Source organism: Neopsephotus bourkii, unplaced genomic scaffold (assembly GCF_033783945.1).
Source record: "Neopsephotus bourkii isolate Nb327-2 ecotype Australia unplaced genomic scaffold, CSIRO-AGI_Nbou_v1 NB_1154, whole genome shotgun sequence".
Classification (NCBI taxonomy): domain Eukaryota; kingdom Metazoa; phylum Chordata; class Aves; order Psittaciformes; family Psittacidae; genus Neopsephotus; species Neopsephotus bourkii.
Genome location: NW_026901640.1, coordinates 458,141 through 483,387, shown reverse-complemented (window position 1 = coordinate 483,387; position 25,247 = coordinate 458,141). Strand labels below are relative to the sequence as shown.

Sequence of the window (25,247 nt, the reverse complement as noted above, 5' to 3'; positions counted from 1 at the left end):
ACTGGGACCGGACCGCGCTGCGGGAGCGGGGCCCTGCGGCGGGGCTCCCCGTTCCGCGGCATGGCCTCGGGCAAGGCGGCGGGGGAGCGGCGCTGGGAGCTGGTGCGCTGGTGAGTGCGAGCTGGGGGTCCCGGTGGACGCTCCGGGAGGGGCTGAGCTCCAAGGGGGTCTCGGCTCTGGTGTGGGGATGCCCCGAGCCCGGGGTGCCCCGGCTGCTGAGCGGGGTGAAGAGGGGAGCCCCGACCGGGGAGGGCTCCGCGGGGTGTGGGGGGGGCACACACGGGACCCGGCCCGTGCCTGGGGAGCTCCGGGGGTCGCAGCGTGATCCAGGTTGTGGTGGGACCCCCGGGGTGGCTCCTGCAGCCGGGGAGGGAGGGGGGTGTCACCTCCTCGGGCAGCGCGGGGGCATCTCTGGCATTTGGGGATCCGTGGAAGTAGAAGAGTTGGATCCCAAAGAGAGTTCCTGTGTGGGAAGTGGCCCTGTCCCACACAGGGGTGGTGTGGGAAGCAGCAGCAGCATCCTGGTGCGTTGGGGGCTGCCTCTGGGACACTGGGATGCTTTGGGGCATCCTAGTGTTGTCTGGGGGTGGAGGGTGCTGAGGCTGTGTCAGGCTTTGGGGACCCTCAGCCTCAGATGGGGATGGATGATAACAGCGCCCTGAGCAGCAGGATGGGCTGACATTGGAAACAAGCTCTCCCTGAGTCTCTGTGTGTGCAGTTGTGCAGCTTGTGACGTCCAAGGCTTGTGACTTTTGAGCAGGACGCTGTCACGATGCCAGATGGTGACTGGGGGGCTCCGGTGCTGCTGATGTAAGAGTTGGGACCAGGCCCAGGCTTGTTCTGGTACTGGCTGCCATGGAGCAGAGCCAGGATGGAGCTGGAGCTCCCGGTGTGGTGGGATCCCTGTGAGCCAGAGTGGAAATTGGCTGAGGATTACTCTAAGCTTGTGAAGCTCTTTTCATTCTGTTTTCCCCCTCAGCAGCCCAGGGCACTTTGTTTCGTGCACACTTAGACCCCAGCTGTTACAGCGGCTGCTGGGCTTGGCCATTCTGCCATCCCTGAACCTCCTTCCCCAAAGCCCCCCTGACTTGCCTGCCACCACTCTGTGCAATGCTGTCACATGCAAGAGCTGCAGGGGAGCACTGGGACTGCACCATCCCTGCTTGCTTTCACCAACACAATCAGGAGGCCGCTCCAGGAGCCCTTTGGGTTCCCTTCTGCTGACAGCAGGAGGTTCTGGCTCTGTCACTGCCCCCAGCTCTGGCAGGACCTCACATCCCTGTGTTGGATGAGTTTGGGTGGGCAGCAGAGCACTGAACAGGTCAGCAGGGCTGCGGGCAGCCCAGGGCACGGTGGGACATCCCCTTGGCCCATTCAGGCAGCGTGGCCGGATCCCTGCTGTTCCTGGTGGGATTGTACCACCCAGAGCACTCGTGTGGAGGAGAGGACCACGAGCTCGCCCCAGCCCTGGCTGGGGTTTGTGGATGCTGCAGCTGTGTGCGCGTCTCCAACCAGCACCATGGAGGCTTTAAATAATTAATGGCTTGCTGATGAAATTTCATGTCCAGAGGAGGGTGTGTGAAGTGCAGCTGGCTGCTGAGATGGAGGCAGGCGGCAGGACTCTGCTCTGAAAGATAGGAACAACTGCAGTTACTGACACTGTGCTCACTAAACAGGGAACCTGCACTCCTCTAATCAAGATAGCCATCAATTCATCACTTGAATATTATTTAATAAGCCTCAGCTTCTGGTCTGACATTCAAAATGATGTTAGAAAGGCATTAGCCTGGGCTCGGGTGGTGAGAGCTGTGCGGGAGCAGTTGGAGCAGGCTGTGCTGCTGAGCTGGGTACTGATGCTGCCCCTCTGCCTGCCAGGGGTGTACAGTGAGACATCCTGGGTTGCTTCCGAAGTGCTGGCTCCCCGAAAGGGTGCCCAGTCCCAGCCACAGCCGTGCGCCCATGGGAGCATCTCCTGACGGCCAGAGAAGGATGGGGACCTGCCGGGATGCAGGCAGGGCTCCGGTGAAGGAGGCGGTGGAGCCCCCCCCGCGGCCCGCAGCTCCCCCACCCCGCGCTGGTGAATATTCCAGTCTCTGCTGTTATTTTTAGGTACGTGCGGGAGGGCCGGTTCCGGATCGAGGAGAGGACGCTGACGGCGTTCCAGTGGCTGTACTCGCCCCAGCAGCACCGCATCCTCAGCCGGGCGGACCTGGGCTCACCCAGCAGGTAAGGGGGGGGGCCGGGGCTGCAGGGCTGGGGGCTGCAGGAGCACTGGCTCATCCCCTCCCAGTGCCACCCGCTCTGCCACAAGCCTTCATAGCTTTGGCGTGGATCTCCTGAGCCTCAGCCTGCCTCTGAAGCCCTGTGAACACCTGAGCATTTTTAAACAGCAGTAAAATGAAGTCCCAGATGCAGCAGCTGGGAGCTGCAAGCATCCTCTAAACACCAGCAGTGCAAAGGACAAGTTACTGCCTGCCCGTAGTCTTGTTTTTTAATCCTCCATGCTTTTGGCCACACAGCTTTGAGGACCTGCTTTATGCATGCAGCACACCTGAGATTTAGTTAAAAATCAGATTTGGTGCCAGGGGATGCAGATCTCCCAGCACAAGTGATCTCTGGACAGTATTTGTTCTGATACCCCGCTCTGGTGCTTAAGCTCCCTCCATCACAGCTCACTGAGGCCATGTCCTAGGCATGTGCTGCGGCTTTCCCTGCCGATGCACATGTGTTGCTGTCAGTTTGGATCCCAGTGTTTGGGGGTAGAATGCAATTAACATAAGAGCCTTGTGGGCCTCAAGACACATATAGCACAGTGTCTGTTTTGCTGCCCATTAAGAGCATTGCACCACCCAAGTCCCCGGGTGGCTGAAAGCTTTTCCCTCTTCATTCTGCAGCAGTTTTTCTCCTTAAAGCCCTGAAGTCTTTATCTGGCCAGGGTTGCCTGGAGCAGAACAACAGCGGGAGGGTGGCTGGGGATGAAGGGGGGGGCTGAAACACAGGGTGGGGAAGGGCTCTCGGAGGCACCTTGCAGGGTGAGGTGTCTCTGGGAGGTGCACAGTGCTCTGGAGCCCATGGGCTGGGTGGGGAGGGCTCTGTCCTGCTCCCAGAGGTGACATCCACACCTAGAAGAGACTTGCAGGAGTCCCTTGGCAGCAGCCATGGTGTGCATGCTGGCCGCATCCTGAGACGGCAATTCCTCTGGCTCCCACCAGAGAGGCTTCCCAGAAGCTGCAATCACCATGCTGGTCCTTAATCTGAACCAGTTGTAGGAAACTGCCAACAAAGGCTGTGTAATCTCACCCCGACGCACGTGTATCATGCGGCATGTGGAGCATCAACGTGTGCAACGTCATTTATCATTAGTGTGAAGTACCACTGGGGTTAATTCCACTGGATGCAGCTGATTTCCCAGGGGGCAGGGGAATTACCTGGAGAAGTCTGGTAGAGCCATGAATGGCACCTGCATTGCTCTTATGGGGGTGAAACCTTCACCCAGGATGTCACCCTGAGCAGCCCAAGTGCAAATCCAGCTCGGTGAGTCCCAGGTTTGCCCAGCTGGCTCTGAGCAGAGGCAGAGCAGCCTGCTCAGGCGGTGCCTGCAGCCAGGGCCTGCTTGGGGCACAAACCCGGAGCGAGCTGGCTTCAGCAGCTGCTCTACAGGATGGGAGTGAGCTGTGCTGGGGATGCATCACCACTTCCAACATCTTGTTTGTCCTGCAGCCTCTGGTGGGGTGGGCCCGGTGAGCAGACAGCTGTGCCCAGCACCAGTACTTGTTTCTGCTATAGCACGTTGCTTGAGGCTGCATCTAAGGCACATTATGGTGCCTCAGGTGGTCCACTGACACCGGGATGCTCTGTGGCATTTCAGGCTGTTGCTTTATTTGCCACATTCATTGGATCACTGCCTCTGTTTCGCACTGACTGCTGCTGCTTTGCATAAGGGTAGTGACGCGGCTGGGGGCAAGAAGAGAGTTGTGTGGCTGTTGGTCATGCAAGCACCTGCCTAGTCAAGCGGTGTGTGTTACTGGTGTGCTCCACAGGGACCAGGCAGCACAAAAAGGGAACTGCATAAGTTTTCTTGAATTACTTTAGGAATCGGTGGGACCAAACTGATGCATCTTGTGATGATCTGGCTGTGCTCTGGTGCAGACTCACCTTCGGGCTCTGATGGGGGACAGCAGCCTGGGGCTGGGGCAGAAAGAGCTAGAAAAGATGGGCCTGTCAGTGGGAATGGGAATTTGCTTTTGTCTTTCCCTTCAGTGAGTCCAGATTTTTGGCCCTGGAAGCTGCTTTTTTGTTAGGTCTGTGCCTGTAATTCAGCTGAAACAGATGAAGGAGCTCACATGAAGGCTAAAGTCTGCTTTCAAAGCTGAATCCAAAGGGGGCTGCTCCATTTTCTAGCTATTTTTTCCCAAACCAGCCCTTTCACTCTGGGCAGTGCAATGACCAAGCTCCTCAGCTCTCCCTGGTGGGTGTTGCTCCAGTGAACCCTCCCCAATAGCCCATGCCCAGGTGCCCATCACGACTTGACCCTCATATTCTTCCCTTCCCTCCAGGGACCCAGTCCCAGTTCCCAGCTCCCTGATGCATTTGCCCTGAGCAGCTCTTGCGCCTCTCCCTGTGCGTGGGTGAGGCGTTGGGGCGGCGGCAGCCCCGGCTCTGCCATTGGGAGCGGGGCCTCCGGTGCGTGGCCGGGGGTCTGCGGGTGCGCAGCGCCCGGCGCAGGCTCCTGGGAGCCCGGGGCTGCGGTAGCTGCTCGCACCGCACCGCATCGCCCCGCACCGCCCCGCGCAGGGGCTCCAGCGCTGCCGGCTCCGCGCAGCGCAGCGAGGACACCGGGGTAAGAGGCGTTCCAGGCTTGTGGAATCGGACCCGAGGGCAGCGCACGGCGGGGCTGCGGTAGCGGGGAGCTGGAGCAGGAACACCCGGGTAAGGCTTTAAGGGGGAGGTTCAAGTCTGTGTTTGTCCTTGTTTTTGCGCTGAGCTTGTCTGCATGCAAATGTGAGGCAGAGCCGGCATTGCTATTGTTGAAGCCTTTACAATTCTCAGCCCCTCGGTTTGCATTTAAATACGCGGTGACTGCTTGAGGCTCTGTGTGCCGGGGCTTGGGGACTCGGGGTCTATGGGGTCTGGGTGCCGGTGCCAGCGCTCTTGTTAAATAGGGAAAATTCAATGAGGAAACTTCAGAAGGTGTCTCCAGGGCTCTGCTCCGCTGTGTTGGGGGTCGTGGTGTTGGTGCTTGCTCTGAGCAGCCCCCCGACAGGGCTGTGAGGGGTTATGGTCCTGCCTTTGCAGGGCACCCCTTTGCGGAGGGGCCCCAGATTCTTTGCATGACAAAAGCAGGGCACAGGGATTGTTTGTTCGGAGCCTCTGTGCACCCAGCGCTGTGTGCTGGGGTGACCCTCCTCCCCTCTGCCTTCGAGTGAGACTGCAGCTTATCTCTGCCGGGGAGCGGTGTAATGTCTGCTCACACGCAGAGCATCGCTTTTATCCGGCTCATCTCTGCGGGCAGAGCAGCGGTGGAGCCGGTGGGCGAGCTCCGTGTCGCCTGCATCCCTGGTGTGGATGGGATGTGAGATGGTGCCTGCCAGGGGCTGCCTTGTTCCCTCATCTCCTGCACGCTCCAGTCTCCACTGTTTTATTTAAGCTTGGTTGTTGTTTTAGTAGCACAAGGGACATAATATCTGTCCACACGGCACGATTTATCGGGGTTGGAAACACGCCAAGGAGTTTAAATTCAGATTCAACAAGAAGCGTGATTCCAGCCAGCAGGCTCGCTGTGTGCACCACGTTTAGCAGCTACCTCGTCCTCCCTGTGCTGCTGATTCCTCCCAAAGGGCAGCTCACAATAACCACAGCAGCAAAACCACCTCTTTGCTTTGCCCCATGTTTGTTTTATCATCCTTCTTCCCCTTCATCCCGAAGTGTACCCCTACAGCAGCAGGGTCCTGGGGGCTGCTGACAGAGTCCCTCTGTTGCCATTGCCTGTTGTGTACCTGGAGTCAGATGCTCCTGTTGTCGTTAGCGGCTGCTGTGGAAACAGGAGCAGGACTTCAGCAGCAACAGTAGGAAGAGGCATTTTTTTCCCGGAGCTAAAAACAGCTCATTCTGCCCAGACCTCTTTCCAATTTCGTGGGGGTAGATGAATCCCTGCTTGGAGTTAACATCTGCCTCCAAGCTGGATGCCAAACCAGAAGGAGCTGTTCCTTGACTCTGATCTGGATCTAGTCCAGCTCTTTGCAAAACCCACCCAAAATGGTGGAAGAAGACAGGTGACAGTGGTGAGGTGTAGCAGGGGTTTGAAGAGCTCGAGTCCAAGCCCTGTGTGTGTCTTGTTTGCTGTGTTCAGATGGAACCCTGTGCAAGTTTGGCCTTGAAGCTGAGCCCTGACTCCTGCCTGGATCTCAGCCTGTTCCAGCATCCTGGCTGTCAGCAGCGGCTGCTGGAGCTGGGCAGCGTGTGGGGTGCAAGCTGGAGCTCTGAGAGGGGGTGTGAGGGCAGGAGCTGGTTCTCCAAGCCCAGCTCCCCACTGCTGCCAGCACCCACTCGTGTAACATCCTCATGAGTGTGCTGAGCATCACTTAGAGCTTTCTTCTTTCTTCTGCTATTAGGAAACTGTTCCAGAGGTTGTTTGTATTAAAGACTAGAAACCTCCTAATTTCCAGACAAAGTATATTCAGGTCTATCTCATGCCCATGCTTTCTTCCCACCCCCATGTTTTGCCAGCCCTTATTTTAGTTTAAACGGTTCTTTTTCTGTCTTGCCACAATTTCTTCCTAGGCTGCAGTTATATCGCTCCTGCGTTTGCCGTGTGAATTGGGCCAAATGCTCTCTGGTTCTGCTGGTCCAGCCTGCCAGTAGGAATGGGGTTTGGTTGGGTCTTGCCCTAATGCATCCTCCCTCCTCCAGCCCTGTGGTGCCTGGGTGGACAGGCAATGAGCTCCTGTAGCAGGGGACTGCATTCCAAATGTGGGATGCGCGGTGGATGTGCAGGTAGCCATGGTGACGGTGCCCAGGGACCAGGCACTGGGAATGGTCAGCTGCTTGCCTGCCTGTCCCCTCCCTGCAGCAGGGCTCCCCAGGTGTGGGATGGGGCACTCTGTGGGCAGTGGTACCTGCCCTACCTGGGGCTGGGGTGTCTCTAGAGCAGGGGTATGGATACACAGAGAAACCTTCCTGCAGGTTTCTCGGGGAGGCACCGTGTGCATGTGGACATGGGCATCTGCTGCTCTTCTGAATTATCCCCCCTTGGGTGTAACTTGCATGGGAAGGGACATGGATGGAAGAGGTGGGGAAACCACACACACAGTAACAGTGTGCTGGAACAGGCTCTTCCCAAAGAGAGAGCCTCTTTGGGGATTTCCCTCACTAGCAAGACATCTCTAAAATGGGTGAACCTGAGAAAATGAGCAGCTCTGTACATTAAATTCACTGTGGGCTGATTTTAATGAGCTTGGAAGTGTGTGTGGTGACTTTGTGTGCAGTGCTGCGAGCAGATGAGATCTGTGTCCTCCTACAGGCAAGAGCCAGGTTGTGTGATGCTGGCAGAAACCCGTTACTGGTGTGTATCAGGCTGGGTTGAGGAAGCATGTGTGGGTCCAAATGTGAATGCTGGTGAGGCTCTTGGTGCTGCAGGGTGCTCAGCTAACCCAGTTACCCCAGGAGGCCCAAAGGCAGAAGCCAGGGACCAGAGGGCTGTGTTCACATCCCCTGATGAGCTGTGCAGAGCAAGCCTTGGAGGGATGGGGGGTAACCTGCTCCATGAGGTTTGCTTCAGGCTGTCCTTGCCTCCCCTCAGCACTGCTTGGAAATGGTGAGATCAATACTGTAAAGAAAAGGCAAATTAGCATGGATGGACTTCAGACCCAGGAACAGTTAAACACATTGATTTCTGCTGGTGGTGGTCGCACCAAGCCAGGCTTGCAGGGTTTGGCCTTGTTTTCCTCTGCTGTGGTCCCACAGAAGCGTTTCTGTCTCTGACAGGCTGAGCACAGCCCCTGGTGCTCATCCCCGAGTCCCACTGCCGATGCTCCCCAGGATGTGCATGACAGGCGCTTGGGAATGGCCCTTTCTGTGCTCCCACCCTTGGCTGGGTCAGTTTGCCTGTTCTGGCTGCTTGCTCCATCCTGCAGCTGATCCTCCCAGTTAAAGCTCAGTGCATTGATCCCTCCCTAATGGGTTTAACAAGTGGCTGCAGACAGCAGGCAGCTCGGCTCTGCTCCCTGGGCTGTGCCTGTGCCTAAGGAGCAAAGCCGTTGGAGATGGTCAGTGCCCTGTGATGAGCAGCCCTGAGGCTGATGGAGGCAGGCAGGTATCCGGAACCTGCCCTTGGCTTTACTGTCCCTTGGCTGCAGCTCAGCTCTCGAGTGACAAACAGGGTCCCCCTTCCCGGTGCTGGGGCTGAGAACCCCCGTGGCATCCAGTGGGTGCTGCAGACCCATGGGCTGTTGAGAAGCAAATAGGCACCTTCGAGAGCAAGCTGGGTTTAGTGGGAACCTGCTGTTTAAGACACCAAGTTTCTCACCTCCTTTCACTTCAGCAGCACCATAGAGGGGAGAAAATACTGTTAAAAATACTCCACGTACTGAGTCAGAAATAATTCGGACCCTATTTTGTTTGCTTTCCGTGTTGAGGCCGCTGATACGTACAGCGTGTTCTTCCTGCCAGGAGAAAACCTGATATTTCTGGGTGCCCACAACCTTCCTTGGAATCATAATAGAAAGATGAATACCCTCAGCGTGCCACATGCAATATTAAAGCACTAATGATGCAATCAGTTTCTCTTAGCCCCAGTAACAAAGGGAAGAATTGTGCTGCTCTTCCTGGGCAGTGTTCTGCTCTGCGGTGCAGGCTGAGGATGCTGAGGATGCAGTGTGTGCCCATGGCTGCAGCCCGGCCTGGGCAGGGGCACTGTGCTCTCATGGACTGAGGGTCAGCACCATGCTGCAGTTCCCCATTCCATGGCTGCCTGAGTCACCCGGCTGCTGCAGGAGCCTGGAGCAGCCCTGGGAATGGGAGCAGCAGGCTCTGCTTGTGCTGGCTGCACTACAAAGGGTTCCGAGCTGCTGAGAGATGGGGGCTGAGCTGTGCAGTGGTGCTGGGGGCTGGTGGCCTGGGTAACCCGTCCTGCTGCTGCTGCTGCTGTGTGCACAGATGGGCTGCCTGGCAGCTTTGGTCGCCTGGGAGGAAGGTGCCTTCAGAGCCTGCTTTCCTTTGTGCCAAGAGTTCACGTGTTCACTGGTGCTGAGGGTTTGGTCATAGAACCCCAGCCTGGTTTGGGTTGGAAGGGTTCTTAAAGCTTCTCCAGTTCCAACCCTACCACAGACAGGGACCCCTTCCACTGGAGCAGCTTGCTCCAAGCCCCTGTGTCCAGCCTGCCCTTGAGCACTGCCAGGGATGGGGCTGTCGGGGCAGTTGGAGCCCTGCAGTCTCCTGTAGGGGATGGGAGCTGAGCTGGGGCTGTGCACAACCAGCCTGTGCTTCCCTCTGTGAGCAGCCCAGCAGCGTGTGCTCCTTATCCCCGGCGCTGCGCAGTTGTCAGCCTCCCGGTCCCTCCTCTCTTGTCTTGTGCCTGGTTGGGGTGATGGAGCCACCCAAAACATGGGACCTCTCCTGCACGCTGCTCCCCTTTGAGCTGCCTGGGCCGCTCCAGGGTTGGTGTCCTCCGTTATCTGTTAGCAATGTGTGGCACCCCCTCCCCGCTGTTACTGAGGGTGCTCAGCAGGGTTGGGAATGTGGCTGGGGTAGGTCGGGGTGATGGGCTCATGGCTCTGGGAGAGGCCCTTGGAAATGTTAATTCTGTCTGGTGCAGATGGCACCAAGGAGGCACCATCCTCCCCCCAGGCCTTTGTTTCTCAGTTTGGGCTGATCGGTTCTGATGTGCCTGCTGTGAGAGGAGGAGGGGTTTCTTTTATCCTTTTGTTTCTGAGCCCAACTGTGTGAAATACCCCGGGGGGGAAGAGGGAAGCGAGAAAATGTCACTGCAGACACACTCCTCCTGGATGCCTCCCGTGCGGGTGAGGTGGTGCTGGTGGGATGCGCTGAAACACAGGGGGGAGCCTGGAGGCCCCTGCGGGCTTGGAGTTGGGTCCGCGGTGTGGTTTTAACCTTTGCCTGGTCCAGATGCTGTTTGTCACCTGTGTCTGGGGTGGCTGGCATGGCCTTGGCGGGGATGAGGAGCAGGGAGAGCTGCTCTTTTGCCCCTCGGCACCCTTGGGTACTGGTCCCGCTGGTGCAGGGTGAGGTTGGCATCACACGGAGCTGCCTCGCACCTCTCCTGGCAGTGGGAAATGGAGGCAGTTCCCCCATGGCTGTGTCGAGGTCCTGCTCTCGTCGGCTCTGACATCCCAGGGGAGGTGTGGGAACCATTCCTCTGCCGTGCCAAGGGGACATAAGGAGACCCTAGCAAGCAGTGGTGACCCCCTGGCTGTACTGACCCCAACAGCAGGGAGCGGCACCTTCTGCACATGTCCCCTTCTCCCTCTGCTTCCATGTGCCTCCGACAGCAGCGGGTTCACATAAGGACTGAAGTGGCAGAGCGAGATGTGGTAATTGCTGCTTACAGACTGCAAGAGTAAACGTTTAAATGAAGAGCTGGCTGTTTTCCTGGGTTCTCCACACTGTTCCTGGTATGATGCCAGCTGTAGACTGATGCTTCCCATGGCTGCTGTCACTACCTGTGCTGCACCTCTGTCTGCAGGGCTGCACTGGGCCACAGCAGCCCCATGTAGTTCCCATGCACTGCAGGGCTCCCTGCTTGTGTTTTCAGGCATGTGAATCATGTGCGGCTCAGTAGAGCTGGGCAGAAACCAACTGCTGTGAGTGTAAGAAAGATGTGGCCCGGGGGAAGATGAAGGCGAGGATAACGTCACACTGCTGTTGATGCAGAGCTTTAACACGAAGCATCCAGGCCAGGAACAAACGTGCTCTGAGCAAATGTCTGCTCCAGATATTTCATGGTACCTGAGTTACGCCTTTCGAGCCTGCCGCACGTTTGGGAGGCTTTTGGGGTTTCTTCTTTTTTTTTTATGGTGGTCTTAAGAGCTCTCGAATGCAAAGGATTTTGATCGCTTCATCCCTCTGAGGAGAGACGGCTGTGGGCAGAAAAGTAGGAGTTGAAATAGATGGATTTGAGTCCAAGCTTTTTCCCCAGAGTTGAGTGATTTCTCTCTCCAACTCCCCATCCACCCCCTGCCTCCCCTCTTCCTTTCACACATCAGACAGGATCCAAATGCTTCTCAGTTTAAAGCTTTCGGGTGCTTGCATGAGAGGCTGGCTCCTGCAGAGCTCTGGGCTAGGATTCCTGTCGGGACCCACGGAGTGCTGGGAGCCAGGCTCTGCCCAGCAGCACACCAAGGGATGTTTGCTGTGTGCGGGGTGTTATGGTGAATCACCGGAGTGAGGAGGTGAGTGCACAGAGCTGAAGCAGGAGCACCTCGGCTCTGAACTGCAGGGACTTTGGGAAGGGAGCCTTGGGTTCCTGTGTCTCCTGAGCTCGGGGGATGATGCGAGGCTGCGGTGCGAGGTGCGGCTCCAACCCGAGTCCCACTGCAGCCCCGGGATAGTGCAGCCCCCCGGCTGCTGAGGGATGCGTGGGGTTCCCACCCTTCCTGCTCCCTCACTGCAGAGGGTGAAGCCCCTCTTGCAGCCTGGGTGGGTGCAGACGGGTGCTGGGGGCTGGTCTGGGGAGGTGCAAGGTGTGAGGATGGGATGGCAGACCCTGCATGTGGTGCCCGGCCCCAGGGCGCTGGTGAGGAGCACATCTCCCAGCTCCCATGGGCTCTGCTGTTCCCAAAGGCTGGGGCAGGGAACAACAGCCTGTATTCTAGGGACCCTGTGACTGATGGAAGCTCGTATCCAGCTGGAGGCCAGCGCTTCCATTTCAGTGGAATTTATGAAGCCTGGCTGCTAGAGGACTGCGTGGTTTTCAGTGGCAGTCAGGCTGCAGATGCACATCAAGGTGCTGCTGGGGAATGGGAGCAAACCCAGGTACTGCTGCTGAATGGGGCCGGGTGGGAAGTGCCCCACTGAGAGCTGGAGCAGCCGGGGACCTGTTTGCTGTGAGAAATGTGGTGATGGGGTTTTGGGGTTAGGGTTATTGAGGTTCCGTGCCTTTAGTGGGAAGCCCATTGAGACACAGGAGGATCTGTGACCAGGGAGCCAGCCAGGTGCAGGGAATGCAGGATCTGGGGATGCAGACCCGTGTGGTGCCACCAGAGACCCTCTGCCAGCTGGGGCAGCCCCACGGCACCATGACCATGGGTGATGCCGTGTCCAGCCCCAGTGCCACGGCTCCTGCCATTAGGAGAAATACGACATCTGCAGCGAAGGGTTGTGAAAAGCCCGAGGCCGCAAGAGAAAACAGAGGAAAGGAAATGACTTTTATCTGGGGTGCTGGAGGGGAGGCGCTGGGTCCCCCCGCCCTGGCACAGCGCCTGTCCCGCAGGAAGCACCCGGCGCTGCTGGCGCAGCTGCCACCGTCCCGGTGTCACCATGGCTGGAGCGCCCCGGCAGCACCGAGCCACCGTGTTCCAGAGGAAGCGCAGCGTCTCCTTCGGCGGCTACGGCTGGTGGGTGCCTCCTGTCCTGCCCCTCCTCGGTGCCCCATGGGGAGCTTCTCCTTCCCTCTGGGAAGGATGCACCATGGTGCTGCGCTGCGGTGTCCCCATGGCAGAGCCCTTCCTGCTGCCCCGCGCCAGCACGTGCGCCGGTCAGGATCTTCCCCCTGTGCCCACAGGGAAGCCCAGGCAGTTCTCACTGCTGAGGACCCCCTGCTTGCTCCTCTGTGCCTGGGCAGTGATGCTTGCAGGACATTTGGCACCTGGTGAGGTCCCACCTCGTCCATCGGCACCTCTGAGTTGTCCGTGCTCAGCAGAGCTGTTGGGGTCTGCTTGCTTCTTGTGTCCCTTCTTTCCCAGATGTGTTATCTATAGGAAAATAAGGAAGCGGCACTGCTTTCCCCCAGTTTTCTCCTTTCTAATGTCTTTTATGCCCATTCCAGGTCTGTGCGACTGTTGTCAGCGGGCACTGATGGCCGAATGGGTGATTTTGGGATGGTTTTGGCTCTCTGGTGCTGGCTCAAGGGCAGCTCTGCTGCGGTGCTGTGGGAGCTGCAGGGCTTGGGAGAACGCTTGTGGCTGCTTTAAACCTGCTGGGTAAAGTGCTGCAGGGGGGCAGTGAGCTTGGGGGGGTTCCAGGTCCCTGGAATGAAGCTCTCCCTCCATTGAAGCCAAGCGCTTTCTCAGCTGGGCTTTTTCTCTCCATGAAAATAGGAAGGAAGTCCTTGGACATCCTCCTGTACAGATAACTTCAGAGAAGGGCAGGCTCATTCTGGGCACAAATGGCAGCTCTTGGACAGCTCTGCCCCACTGCTGCCACCGGCAGCAGAGGCTCTGGGGCCCCAGCAGGCACATCCAGGGAGCTGGTGCCGGTGACAGCCTCCCGCTGGGATGGAGCGGAGCCGTTACCCCCCGCCGGGGTGTTCGGGGCCTCTGGGCTCTGCTCTGTTGTTTTCCTTCTGGCTTTGGCCGTTGCAGGGAGCAGAGAACCACAACTGCGGCTCGGGCAGGAAACGAGCTCTGCTGGAGCAAGGGGGCTGCGCTGCAGGGCACGGGCTTGCTGTGAGCATCAGCCCCCGCGCCTGCACAGAGACAGACCAGGGCGTGCGGGGCAGCTCCAAGGTGGTCAACGCACAGCTCCCTAGGGAGGGTGCCCCTCGCAGCCGTGCGCTGTGTGCCCACTGGGAAAACACTTCCCAGGGTGTTTACGGGAAGGGAAGGAGCCTGCTGCAGCCGGTACCTGCATCTGCATCTTCTCACCCTGCCCCAGCCAACACACCCTTCCTGTGGGGACCGTGTGTGGGGTGCCCGGGCACACCCAGACACCACTGCCGGTGCCTTGGATGCTGCTTCAGCCGTCCAGCAGGGTGTGAATCAGGGTTTATTCTGTCCACCGTCTGCATCTGCAGCCAGAGGGGTCCTGGGAGAGCTGTCCTGGGGCAGCAGATGTGCTGCTGTCACCCTGGGATGTAGGGATGCCCACCACGGGTGATGTAAAGCCATGGTGACAGCCCTGGGAGCTGCCACCGCTCCCCTGCCCAGCTCACTGCCCCAGTGATTGATGCAGGTGCCCTATCCCTCTGCCCCAGCTGCAGCTCTTTGGGCAGTGGGTGCTGGGGCAGCTGCAGGGCTGTGCTGGGGTGCACAGGAGGAGCTGGGCTGGGTGTGGGGTGTTTCACTTCACCCCACCTTGGGAGGGGGCACGGGGCAGGGCTGGCTCTCAGCTTAGTCATCCTGCAGCTGCGGTTCCCTGCACGGGGCTCTCTCTGCTGTGGTTTATTTCGGTTTCTTTCCTTTTTTCCCCCGCTCTCTACGAGGCCAAAAACCAGCAACGGGTTTTAGTTCCTGCGGTTCCGGATGGAGCTGCTCGGTGTGGATCCCGCTCTGGTGCAGATCCGGCAGGAGCTGCCCCAACGTCCACTGTCCCCAGGGCTCTCTGCATCTGCCACCGACCCCAGCAGCAGCACTTTACCCCAGCACACTTTAATGTTCAACTCAGTTTAACGATAACAGGGCCATGGACGGGCTGGTTGAGTATTAAGTGACAATAGCGGGTGCCTGGGTCTATTTCAGGAGCAGGAGCGTGCAGGTGATCCCAGAGCTGTCTGGGGAATGCCTGGAATGAAGCTCCCATGGGAGGGGAATGCTGGCCCAAGGGAGGGGATGGTGCAGGCAGAGGCAGGGTGGGCAGGAGGTGCTGGCTCGGGCTCTGGAGTACCAGGATCTGGCCCCATGGGTACAGCCTCTTGTGACAGGGAAGTTGAGCCTGAGAGCAGAGGGAGGTAAAGCTGCGAGTAGAGGGGAAGCAGCATTTCTGCTGCCCTGCATCGTCCTCTGCGGGCACAGGGTGGAACAAGGGGGTTTGGGGCTGTTGTTCAGTGTTTCCTTTTTCCTCGAGCTGCGGCTCTCATCCCGTGTGGCAGAGCACAGCGTGTGCAGCGCCTGCCAAAAGACATAATTTTGTATTTTGAGACATTACTATCATTTGCATTAATTAATATTAATGTGACTGTAACCACAATGACTCCGTGGAGATAGGCACTTACTAGCGGTGCTAAATAAAGAAGTTGAGGCACTGGGGCTCCGGGCAGGGCTGGCAGCAATGGGGCTGCTCCTTGGTCCCCCATCTGTGTGCGTGTGTGTGCTCACGGCCGCTATGGGCAAGGGAAGGGGTGAGTGCCCAGGTGGCGATGGTGCAGCCCTGCAGGGATGAGCCTGAGCTCACAGAGCGAGGCTGTGACCGGTCAGGTACAGGCATCCTCCCCCTGCTGTATCCTTGCTCCTTTCTTGGGGGCTTCTCATGAAGCTGTGGGGTCGGGTTTGCCAGCAGCACCCAGTACCCACACTGGAGGGAGACACATCCCTCCTGCACCCACAATAACCCCCTCCTCTGCTTTCTCCCCAGGATCGACAAGACGATGCTCGCCAGCCTGAAGATCAAGTGAGTGCCCTCATTCTTCTCTCATGTAAAGGGATGTCCCTGTGAGATAAATGGTGCTGGGGATGGCTTTGTGCATGGAGGATGCTTTCCTGCTAGCTGGGCTGTCTCTGCGGTTCCACCTCTGTGCAGGGGCACACCAGCCATACCTCCCTGGTCCTGGAGCTGTGTTTGTGTGTGTCAGGCAGCTTGCTCTCCCTTCCAGTCCGAGGTGATTCAGGTGCGGGGTGGTTGCAGTGACTGCAGCAGCACAAGTGCTGCATGATCAGTGGGTTAACTCGCAGATGCTGGGGTGGGGGTGGGAATCGCCACCAAGCTTCTGCCTGGGAATTCGGTGGAGTCGGAGCTGGTTTATTCTGGTTTGAACCTTGCAGTCTGGAGCGGGGGGTGTCAGTGGGCAGTGGGTGCCTGTGCTTGTTGCACTGCTCCTGCTCCTGCTCCTGCTGGGCTCTGGAGGGATGAAGATGCTCTTGAGGCCCAGGAGGGTGCGGGAGCCGGGGCTGTTGTGGTGCTGGCTGATGGGTGCAGGCTCAGCCTGCCCAGGCACGGGTGATGTGTGTGGTAACAACTCCCGTGGTTCCCTCTACAGCCATTAGTGTCAAAGTGCACGGAGAGCCTGGGGGAACCTGCTGCCCAAACGTGCCTGCAACTGCCCATGGTAAATAGCACAAGAGCTGCTGCCCCCGGCTCGGGCTCTGCTGAGCTAATGAGAGGTTTAAATCAATGTTCACAGCTTTGGGTGAATCCCAGCAGACTTCCCTTTTCCCCTAGAGATGGGAAGGAGTTAAACACCCCGGGTACCTTGTGCCCTGTTGTTTTCCCTAGGCCCCATGCAGCAGCCCTGCTGCAGAAACTCCATTCAGCCTCCTTTCCCCACCACGCCGGGCACTGGGTGCCATGGGGCACGTTGCTGTGCTCCTGCATAGGCAGGGGTGAGGGTCTGGGGGACATTTGTTTCTCCCACCCTCCTCTCGGCTGGAGGAGGGGGTTCACTCTGGGCATTCAATGAGCATCCACTGGAGCTGCTTTCTCCCTGCCATTTGCAGCTAATGCTTTCCACAGCCTTTCCTAATGCGTCTGGTTTGTGGACAGATTGCTTCATTAAAGGGTTCTGTAATTGGGGCCCAGCCAGAGCCACATTAGATGTTTGTAAAAGCTTTTAAAATATATAGAAAAATAATAATAAAAACATAGTTCTGGTTTTCTAACACCCTCTTATTACTGCTGCAGCCTTCTGCTGACATGCCAGGCGTGGGCAACTCTTTCACTGGGGAACTTGCTAACAAAAAGACAAGCTGCTTTCTGCAAGCCAAGGAGCACTTCACGAAGCCTTGTGTGTGCTGCAGGCATCAATATTGACTTGCAGGAGCCTGGCACGGAGGGAGAGCACGGGGTGGCAGATGTGGCCCCCAGTGTTAGGATGCGGAGGGGTCCCAGCATGGTCTGAGCTGGCACCCAGGTTCCCTGGGGCACTGAGCCCCTTGATCCCCAGGGATCAGCGGGCTACGTGTCCCTGCTGGGGTCTGGAGGGAAGGGTGAAGGTTGGGTCCTGTGTGGAGTTGGTGTTTGGTGGGACCGAGCTTGATGCTGTGGGATGCTCCCCGCCTGCTGCTCTCCTCACTGATGTAACAAACTCACACACACAGGTGGCACCAGAGCACCGAAGCGGTTTTCCCTCTGTCTGCCTCTCCTCTCTCTTTTAATTCGGGTTTCATTAGTTCCTATGGTAACCATGAATATGTCTGAGGGCCTCGGAACTGGAGAGGATGAGTGGATGCTGTGGAGTGGGAGTGTCGCGGCGAGGTGATGGATGGAGAGCCCTGGCACGGCGGGCAGGGGATTGCGCGGTGCCGGGCGCTGCGGGGAGGCAGCGGGGCAGTGCCGGGGCGGGGAAGGGGCTGTGAGGACCCAGCACCCCCGGGCGGCCGCTGCGGAACGGCCGCGCTCGCTGCTCGAGCTCCGAAATGCGCAGGAAGCTCCGGTGAGTTCGGGTCTGGGTCTGGCTCTGCCCGGGGGCTGCCGCGGTCCCGGGCTGGGTCTGCACCGGGAGCGGGTGTGTCCGGTCCCAGCGGCTCGGGTACGGGGCTGCAGAGTGCGGGAGAGCGCTTGGAGGTGCCCTGGCTGCAGGTTTTGGGGTGCATGTACCCAGGGGCTGATGCTGCCAGGAGAGGGGCTGGGGCTGGGAGATGGAGACTGAGGCACTTGTGCACTAAATGGGATTTGGCACGTGCGGACCCAGGACTCTGGCATGGGCCAGTCCTCTTGTGATCCCTGGTTTTCTGTTCTTGTGTTCTTTACTCACTCCATGGTAAAGCACTGGGTGCAGCTGAATCCCCCAGGCTGGCCAAAGGGCATCACACCCAGAAGCAGCCCTCCAGACCTTGGCTTGGTGCTGGCATTGGAGCCATGTGAAGTGTCTGCAGAAAGCTCGCAGCATCTCCAGGACCGTGAGGTGCTCCTGTGGTGCCCTTGGTGCTGCTTGGGGCACGACTTCATGCAGAGCCTGTAAAATGTGGTGGAGTCTGAGGTCAGGTCGTGCTGCCCGGGAAGGGGAGAGCTGAGGCAGACGGCAGCTAACCCCACTTCCCGAGCGGGGAGGGCACCCCAGAGGAAAGCATCAGCCTCTCACAGGATCTTTGCATATCAAACCCAGCCCAGCCAGATGGGCTTGCCTGGTGAGTTTGCTTCTCATAGCCCTGCGCTGACCCCAGGCAGCACAGCGAGTGCAGGGACCCCTGGGGCCCCTCCACCCAAGGAATCCTTGTGCTGGGGATGCAGGAGGTAGGAAGGTGTGATGGGGACAAACCTGCTCTGATGGAGATGAACCCGTGGGGACCTTCCTCCTCCCTCCAGGCAGACTTCTTGGGAGCGAGCAGGTCAGGAGATGTCCCACGTGGGAAGTTAACCAGCCCCTTGCCTGCGATGGCTGCTCAGCCCCCTGCGGTCTGGTTATTTTCTGTTTGGTGTCACCAGCAAGATATGCTGAGAAACCACCGAGTATTTAATAGAAGAAGTCAATCAAAAGTCCCTCCTTCAGGCAGAGTCATCTCTTTAGCCTTAAAAGCAAACCCAGCAGTGAAATACTCATATCTCTGTGGAACAGAGGAGCCTTGTACACCGATTATTGAGAGTCAGTGTGCGTGCAGCTAAAATTCACATGAAAAAGCATGTGATGCTCAGCTGATGGTGCGAACTGTGATGGAGATAAAGGTGGGAAGAGAAGAGATGAAAGATTTGCTTGACCTTCGAAAAATGAGCTGTGTCCACGCTTGAGGCTCTTTAATATTTGATGGGCCAGAGCTGAGTTAATGGGAAGATGTGGGAATGATTTAGCTTCTTGGCAGTAGCTGCACTGAGTATTGCAATAATCTAGAAGGTTTGCGCTTAGGTCCTATGAGGACAAGGTCTGGAGAGCAGATTGTGTTGGAGTTAATCCCTTTGACTTTATTACCACCTTTCAAAATGGGTAATTGCATGCAAATGTATGCTTGGCAATTGCACTGTAGCTGTAGGAGCATGTGCGTTGCACTGCAGAGGAGATGCGATCACAACTACGGCGAAGCAGTGGCTGCAGCAAGGCAATTCCTTTGGCTTGGGGGCAGGAATGCAAGAGGAGGGCTGAGTGTATGGGGCTGGTGTGCCATGGGAGCCCTGGGACCTGGAGCAAGCGTTGGAATTGGTGAAAATGGATTTTAAGCAATTTTAACCCAACCACTGAGTCTGGGTGGGCAAAATGAGGCAGGGGCTGGTCCTGCTCCCAGCCAAAGGCTGGGCAGTCTCTAGGTGGGTCTGTGTGGATGGGGGTTAACTGGGCACCCAGCTGAGGCAAAGGCTGTTTAATGGACATTGCCTCATCATCTTGATGCTCTCCTCTCCCTAGAGGGATGCCTCACCCTCTCAGATGCTGTTGTTAGTTATACTAATTGCCATGTGGCTCACCTCACAGCAAGTTCTGAGCTTTCCTACACCACCTTTCTGGGTCCCCTGGCTTTAATCCCACCCTGATTTCTTGTCAAGTTTTGCTGGAATCTTAAATCACCCGTGACAGGTGACAGGCCAGCAGCCTCAAGTGATTCAGTCCCTTCAAAATGATGGTGGGAACCCGGTTTGTACCTCCTTTAGTGCTTCCCTGGTGAAGCTGCTGCTCTGCCTCCTCCCTGGGAGCTCCTGGGGCACGGTGGGCATGTGGGGCTGGACACAGCACCCCTGGCAAAATGGGTCCTTGTGCTGGAGGCAGGTCTGGTGCCAGGGTTCCTGCTGGCACAAAGCCTCTCACCAGTGCAGGGAGGCTGCAGGCCAGTGGCCAGGGATGGTGACAGCTCCCGGCTGCTGCCATCCCCGCTCCCCGTCTGCTGCCTCTGAGCTGCCTCTTGAGCACTTGTGCCAGCCCTGGCCAGTGCTGGGAGCTCGGGGCTGCACGGATCCAAGTCACTGCTGTCCTCACAGCCCCCAGTGACCTGGAGGGGGGCAAAGCAGCGGGCCCCGGGCTGTGCTGTGGGTGGCTGGAGCTGCCCCGGATCGCGTCCTTGACTGACCCGCTGGTGTCCGGGTGCTGTTCAGAACACAACCCCTGCGCTCTGACCGGGCTTCGGTGTGCCCAGGCGCTGCCAGCTCCCCCTTCGGTTGCGGCGCAGATGCGAGCACGCTGGGGCCGGCGGCGAGCGGCGGCGGTGCGGGACCAGCCCGGGGCCTTCCGCAGGCTCCCGGCCGTGCTTCCCGGGCTGTGCCAGCAGTGGGCACACGAGCGCTTGGCTTCTGCCGCTCGTTCCCACTGTGAGCAGGTAACAGCGAGGGGACCCGGGGCCCTGCTGCTGCCCGGCCACATCGGGGTGAGCTCCTGTGTGCTGGTGAGCAGGCTGCTGCGAGCCCGGTCCCTCGGCTCACATCGCAACCGTGGCCGCCCCTGTGGGCAGTGGGGTGAGCTCTGAGCAGGGGCTGCAGGGGATGGGGCAGTGCTCGGTGCCCATCAGGGAGCACTGGTGAGCGTTGCCACATCCCTGCATTCCCAGGCTGGAGATCTTCAGCACGAGGTGGGAGTCGCTGGGTCAAAAGGAGCGATGTAACCCTCCCAGAACAGGGGCGATTGACAAAATCCAGCCAGCCCCAACGTCTCCCCGCTATCTGGGCCAGCAGGCGGGAGCTCTTCCCTCTTCCTGGAAGGGCGGCTATCGGCCCGGCCATCCCCAGAGACACCCAGCCCCGCAGCATCCTTGCAGCACGTTTCACAGCCTGCCCGGGGCAGAGGAAGCTTTCCCAGCAGCAGAAAGGTGCTGTCGGCTTTGAGGACTCGGGGTCTTGCATCCATTTAGCCTGGTAAGCCCTATCTATGTACCGCTTCATGGGGGGATATTGGCACAGCTCGAGTGATGCTCCCGCCCTGGGAGACTCCCCTGGTATGTGGCTCCCAGTGGCTTGCTGTAGATATTCGGGGTTATTTGGGGGGTTATTCCTGCAGACGCCTGCGCTGCAGAGCCGAGGCAGCGGACCGGGATCTGGCGATGCCAACGCCGCTCCCCGGTGATGCTGAGCTGGTGCAGCCTGTGCTCCCCAGTTCCATATGTTAAAATGTTGTTGTTGCTGTCAGCCCGCACATATTTAAAGCTAGATTATCCACAACTACATCTGCCCAGAGGACTTAACAACCCCACGTGGGTCTATTTTTAGCGGTGTTTCAGACCTAATAAACCCTGCTGGGTTATAGATCTTCCCTCCTGCCATATTTGCAGCCTGTCAAAATAGGAGCTGTTTGCAGACAGTCGAAAGGCGGCTGCTCGGAAGAAATAGCAGCCTTCTAAAAGCAAATATTGTTGTGACAGGGTGGGGGGAGCCTTAATGGCTGCAGTGACAGAGGCACCATCTGCCTTGGGTGCATGTTCCCAAATATCCGGGTGCGCAGGAGGATGGGATTGTGTGTGGGAGCCGAGGGTGCAGCGGGGCTGTCGTGGAGCTCACCCGTGGCAGGGTCCTGGCTGCTGGTGAGTGCTGGGGGTGTGGAAAAGCCTTTTCCCTGCTCTGTGAGCCTGCTGCTCTCCCTTGGCTGTGTGTCTGCTTGCCTCTGGGATGAGAGCAATGTGGGAGCACGAGCAGCCAATGAGGCCGGAGCAGGGCCGGGAGCACGGTGCTGGTGCAGGTGCTGTGCTCCTAGTGATAACCTCATTAACTGCTGTGCTGCTCCTGCAGCCCATCGCTTTCTCTTTGCTCTGCAGGGCCTGGCTCCACAGGGGCTGGTGCTGGTGAGCCCATGGTGCAGCAGGGACAGGGCCGCTGGCACCGCGCCGGGTGCTGGAGCTGCCTGGCAGCGCTCTCACTCCAAGGGAGGGTTTGGTGCCAGACGGTGCCAGCAGGACCTGTGGTCGCTGTCTGGAAATGGTCCTGCTCCATCTCTGATGGTTTATTTCCAGTGGGGCTCCTGATGCTGGTTTTGCGCTTGGTCAGCAAACACCCGCGTCAGCGTTGGACCCGTGTGACATCCGAGGACCTGGCATCCTCCAAAGCCTGGTTTAAAAACCTGTCTTAGCTTAGACTCCCACCCAGAGGAGGTGTGTAGAGGCTTGACGGGTACTTGAACAGGTCAGAGCTATGTTACGATGCCCCTGTGAGGACTCAAAGGTCACTCCTTTCAAACACCGTTTCTCCTACTCCTCTCCAATGTTACCGGTGTGACTGTGACAGCTCCTTCCTCCCACAAGCAGTTTGGTGCTCAGCCTCTCCAGATGGAGCCTGGTGCTCATGTCAGGGTGAACCAGGGGCTGGAGGGTGGCTCAAGAACTTCCATCAGGTCTTCACTGGAGCTCCAAAACCTAAACACAACTTGGAAAGATTTGCTTTTCACTTGCATGTTAAACTCCAGGGCAGGGGCTGTGCTGACAGGCAGGAGGGTGAGACTGTGATGCTGGGAAGTACAGGATCAGACCAGAGGTCTGTGTCCATCTCCCGCGAGTGCCGGTGCTCAGGGGAACACTGGGAAACAGGACACGTAAGTCACATCCTTTCATCCCAGGTGCCGGCCCCTCATGGGCTCCCTGCAGCCCAGGCTGTGCGAAAGGAGGGGTTTCCTTTTGCCTGTGTTTATACCACTGCCCATGTGGCTGGTGTGGTCACAGTGGCTGCAGGCTGGACACACAGAAGGTGCTGCTGTGAGCGGGGCTCTCCCCTGCTGCTCCAGGCACGTCTCCTCCTGGAGAGGACAAGCACCCATCCGGAGACCCTGTTGTGGTGTGGGCAGTGTGCGTGTGGCACCAGTACGGAGCAGGTCTCTTGTTCCTGCTCACTGATGAGGTTGCACAGTGTGAGGTGATTTAACAAGGGAGATGTTGGGCTGGGTTTCCACATAACAACTGCATCATTTTCTGTCTGTCCAAAGCAAGAGGCGAGGAAAAAGCTGTAGAGCCACAGAAACCCATTGGTGAATGTGACTGACTTCAGCACGCTCCCTATTGTACGGATGTCACTGAGATAATACCTGTGTTTTAGCTCCACAAATTATATGTCTCTCAACGCTCCCACATCAAACAAGGTGTCTGAGGCAGACGGGTAATGGAGATGCCAGCATCTCCTGGGGCAGCATCTGGGAGCTGCTGGTCCAGCTGCTGCCCGCCTGGCACAGGGACACGGTCCTGCATGAACTGATGAACACCCCTCGCAGCAGAGCAGGGCACTGATCTCCCCTCAGGTTCCTGGAGCTAGAAAGGGCTTCTCCCCATTCAGCACAGACTAATGCAGTGGCAGATAGCATCCCTCCCCAGCACTGAGGGAAATCAAGGCCCAGAGACAGCACGAGATTTTTCCATGGCTGGATGCTGGTGGTGGCTGACTGGAATAACAGCTTCGGGGATGGTGGTTGTTCTGCAGGGGGAGCTGGGGAAGGACCAGCGCTAAGCAGGGTGCTGGTGGTGCTGGGAGCGTGTGCCTGATGCTGGTTTGCTGTGCATCCTGGATCTGGCTTTATTAGTGATGTTAATGATAAATGATGGCATTTAGGTCACTGATTTGTTAGTAAAATTCAGAGATCTGCTCATGCTGTAAAAACCTATTTCCTCTGCTGATTTGATCTAATTTAATTTAATGCTGAAATCTCGGAGCTCATCTCTTCAGAAAGTCTGCGTTTACAGGGAAAACCACCCCAAATTATCAAGAAGACAATTTCCATGTAATTACGCTGCTGTCACAGGCGTGACTGCCTGGTGCTGTGTTTAACCATCAGAGATTATACACTCACACAAGGGAGCAAACCAGGCAGGGGCTGGTGCTGCACCCAAGGCTGACACATGTCTGCCTTCTCCTCTGCCACTGACTCACTGCCTGGCCCTTGGCATCTCCTCCATCTCCCCGGTACCATTTTCCTCTTGACTTTGGTTTATTACAGTACCTGCTGGCCCACGATGTGCCAAGGAGCCAGGGCCGGCACTGCTTGGCTCTGTTCAGCGCTGCTCTGCTTAGCCCAGCACTGCCCTGCTCTGGTTGCTGGCACTGAAGGGGCACCAAAACCATGTGCTCAGCACCAAAACCTGATTCTTGTGTTGAAGTAAGTCCCAGGTGCGTGTGATGGGAAGGTGCTTCCTAACTCTGGCTTGGTACCAGATGTTTGCTGCCTCCTTCTCTCAGTGCTCAGGGGAAGGGAAGGGGCACGGGGTGACCGCAGGGTGGGCAGTGTGGCCGAGCTGTACCTTCCCTGGTGCTCTGCAGTGGGTCACCTTCATGGGTACAAACAGCCACACCGTGACCTCCGCTTGCAGGGTTTTGTGCTCAAAGTTGAATTGCAGTGTGATAATCCAAGCTCATGCTGTATCACTGTGCTAACACAGATCACAGCTCTGCTCTGCAGCCGGGATGCTGCGGGCCAAGGCTTTGTGGGGGCAATACTCACTGATCTCTGTGTGGTTTTGGGGTGGGCAGGGATGTGCCGGTATTCAAGGAGCTGTTTTCCACACCAGCAGGATGAGAGAGGAGGCCGCTGACCACAGTGTGTGCCATAGGGACCACAGGTACCATCAGGTTCTGGCTAAGGAGCTCAGCTCTGGTGATGGTGTTACTGCTCTGCTTCATACATGGGCACCATAGTGGGAAAACCACTCACGTTTCACTCCAGAGGGGCTCATAAACCAGGGCAATCTGCAGCACCGCCGACCATCAGACCCCGCTGCTGCTCTCATGCATGCGGGGCAGGCTCGTTTTTAATGGCTGGCAATACCTGCCTGAGCCTTGGCTTCCTTCTGCAGCGGGAGGTCAGTCACTTGTAATGAGTTTTTGTGCCTTCCTTGCGGCTTTGATTGCTTTCCCTGCTCCTTTCCCGGGAAGGCTGATGATTGCGCTGGGGAGATGGCACATTGCGGGCCACGCTGGGCCCCAGGTCAGGCAAAGGGTCGATGCTCGTGTGTGCTTGTGATGGGCTCTGGATGAGGGACAAGCCCATTGTGTTGGCTCACAGATGAATTTCTTTTGCCTGTATCAGTCCTGTATTCCTGTGTATCTCCTGTACTGGACGGCAGGGAGCTGCAGGGTTTGGGTGCTGCGGCACAGTGGGAAAGCTGGGTCTGCCCCACACTTTGGCACACATCAATCCCTCTCCTGATCACTCTGAACTGACAAGGTGCTGAGGTTGCTGGCGGTGTATGGTGCCCATCTCACACGGTTTCAGGAGAGATAAACCTTGCTGTGTTCTGTCTCTGCACTGCCTGCACGGAGCAGCTGCTTTGTGCTTTCTTGGTATTTCCTCTATGTCTTTCTGATTGAAGCCATAAAATAAATCTCTA

At 57.7% G+C, this 25,247-nt stretch overlaps 1 protein-coding gene across 1 annotated transcript in view; it reads left to right on the top strand.

The window, feature by feature from the left end:
- Positions 1-25,247, top strand: part of RAP1GAP2 (RAP1 GTPase activating protein 2) — a 55,344-nt gene continuing 30,097 nt past the window's right edge. Inside the window, exons 1-3 of the mRNA XM_061363278.1 lie at positions 1-110; positions 2,110-2,226; positions 15,463-15,498. Coding sequence (XP_061219262.1) covers positions 61-110; positions 2,110-2,226; positions 15,463-15,498 — 203 coding nt within the window. The 5' untranslated portion in view covers positions 1-60. The remainder of the gene's footprint in view (positions 111-2,109; positions 2,227-15,462; positions 15,499-25,247) is intronic.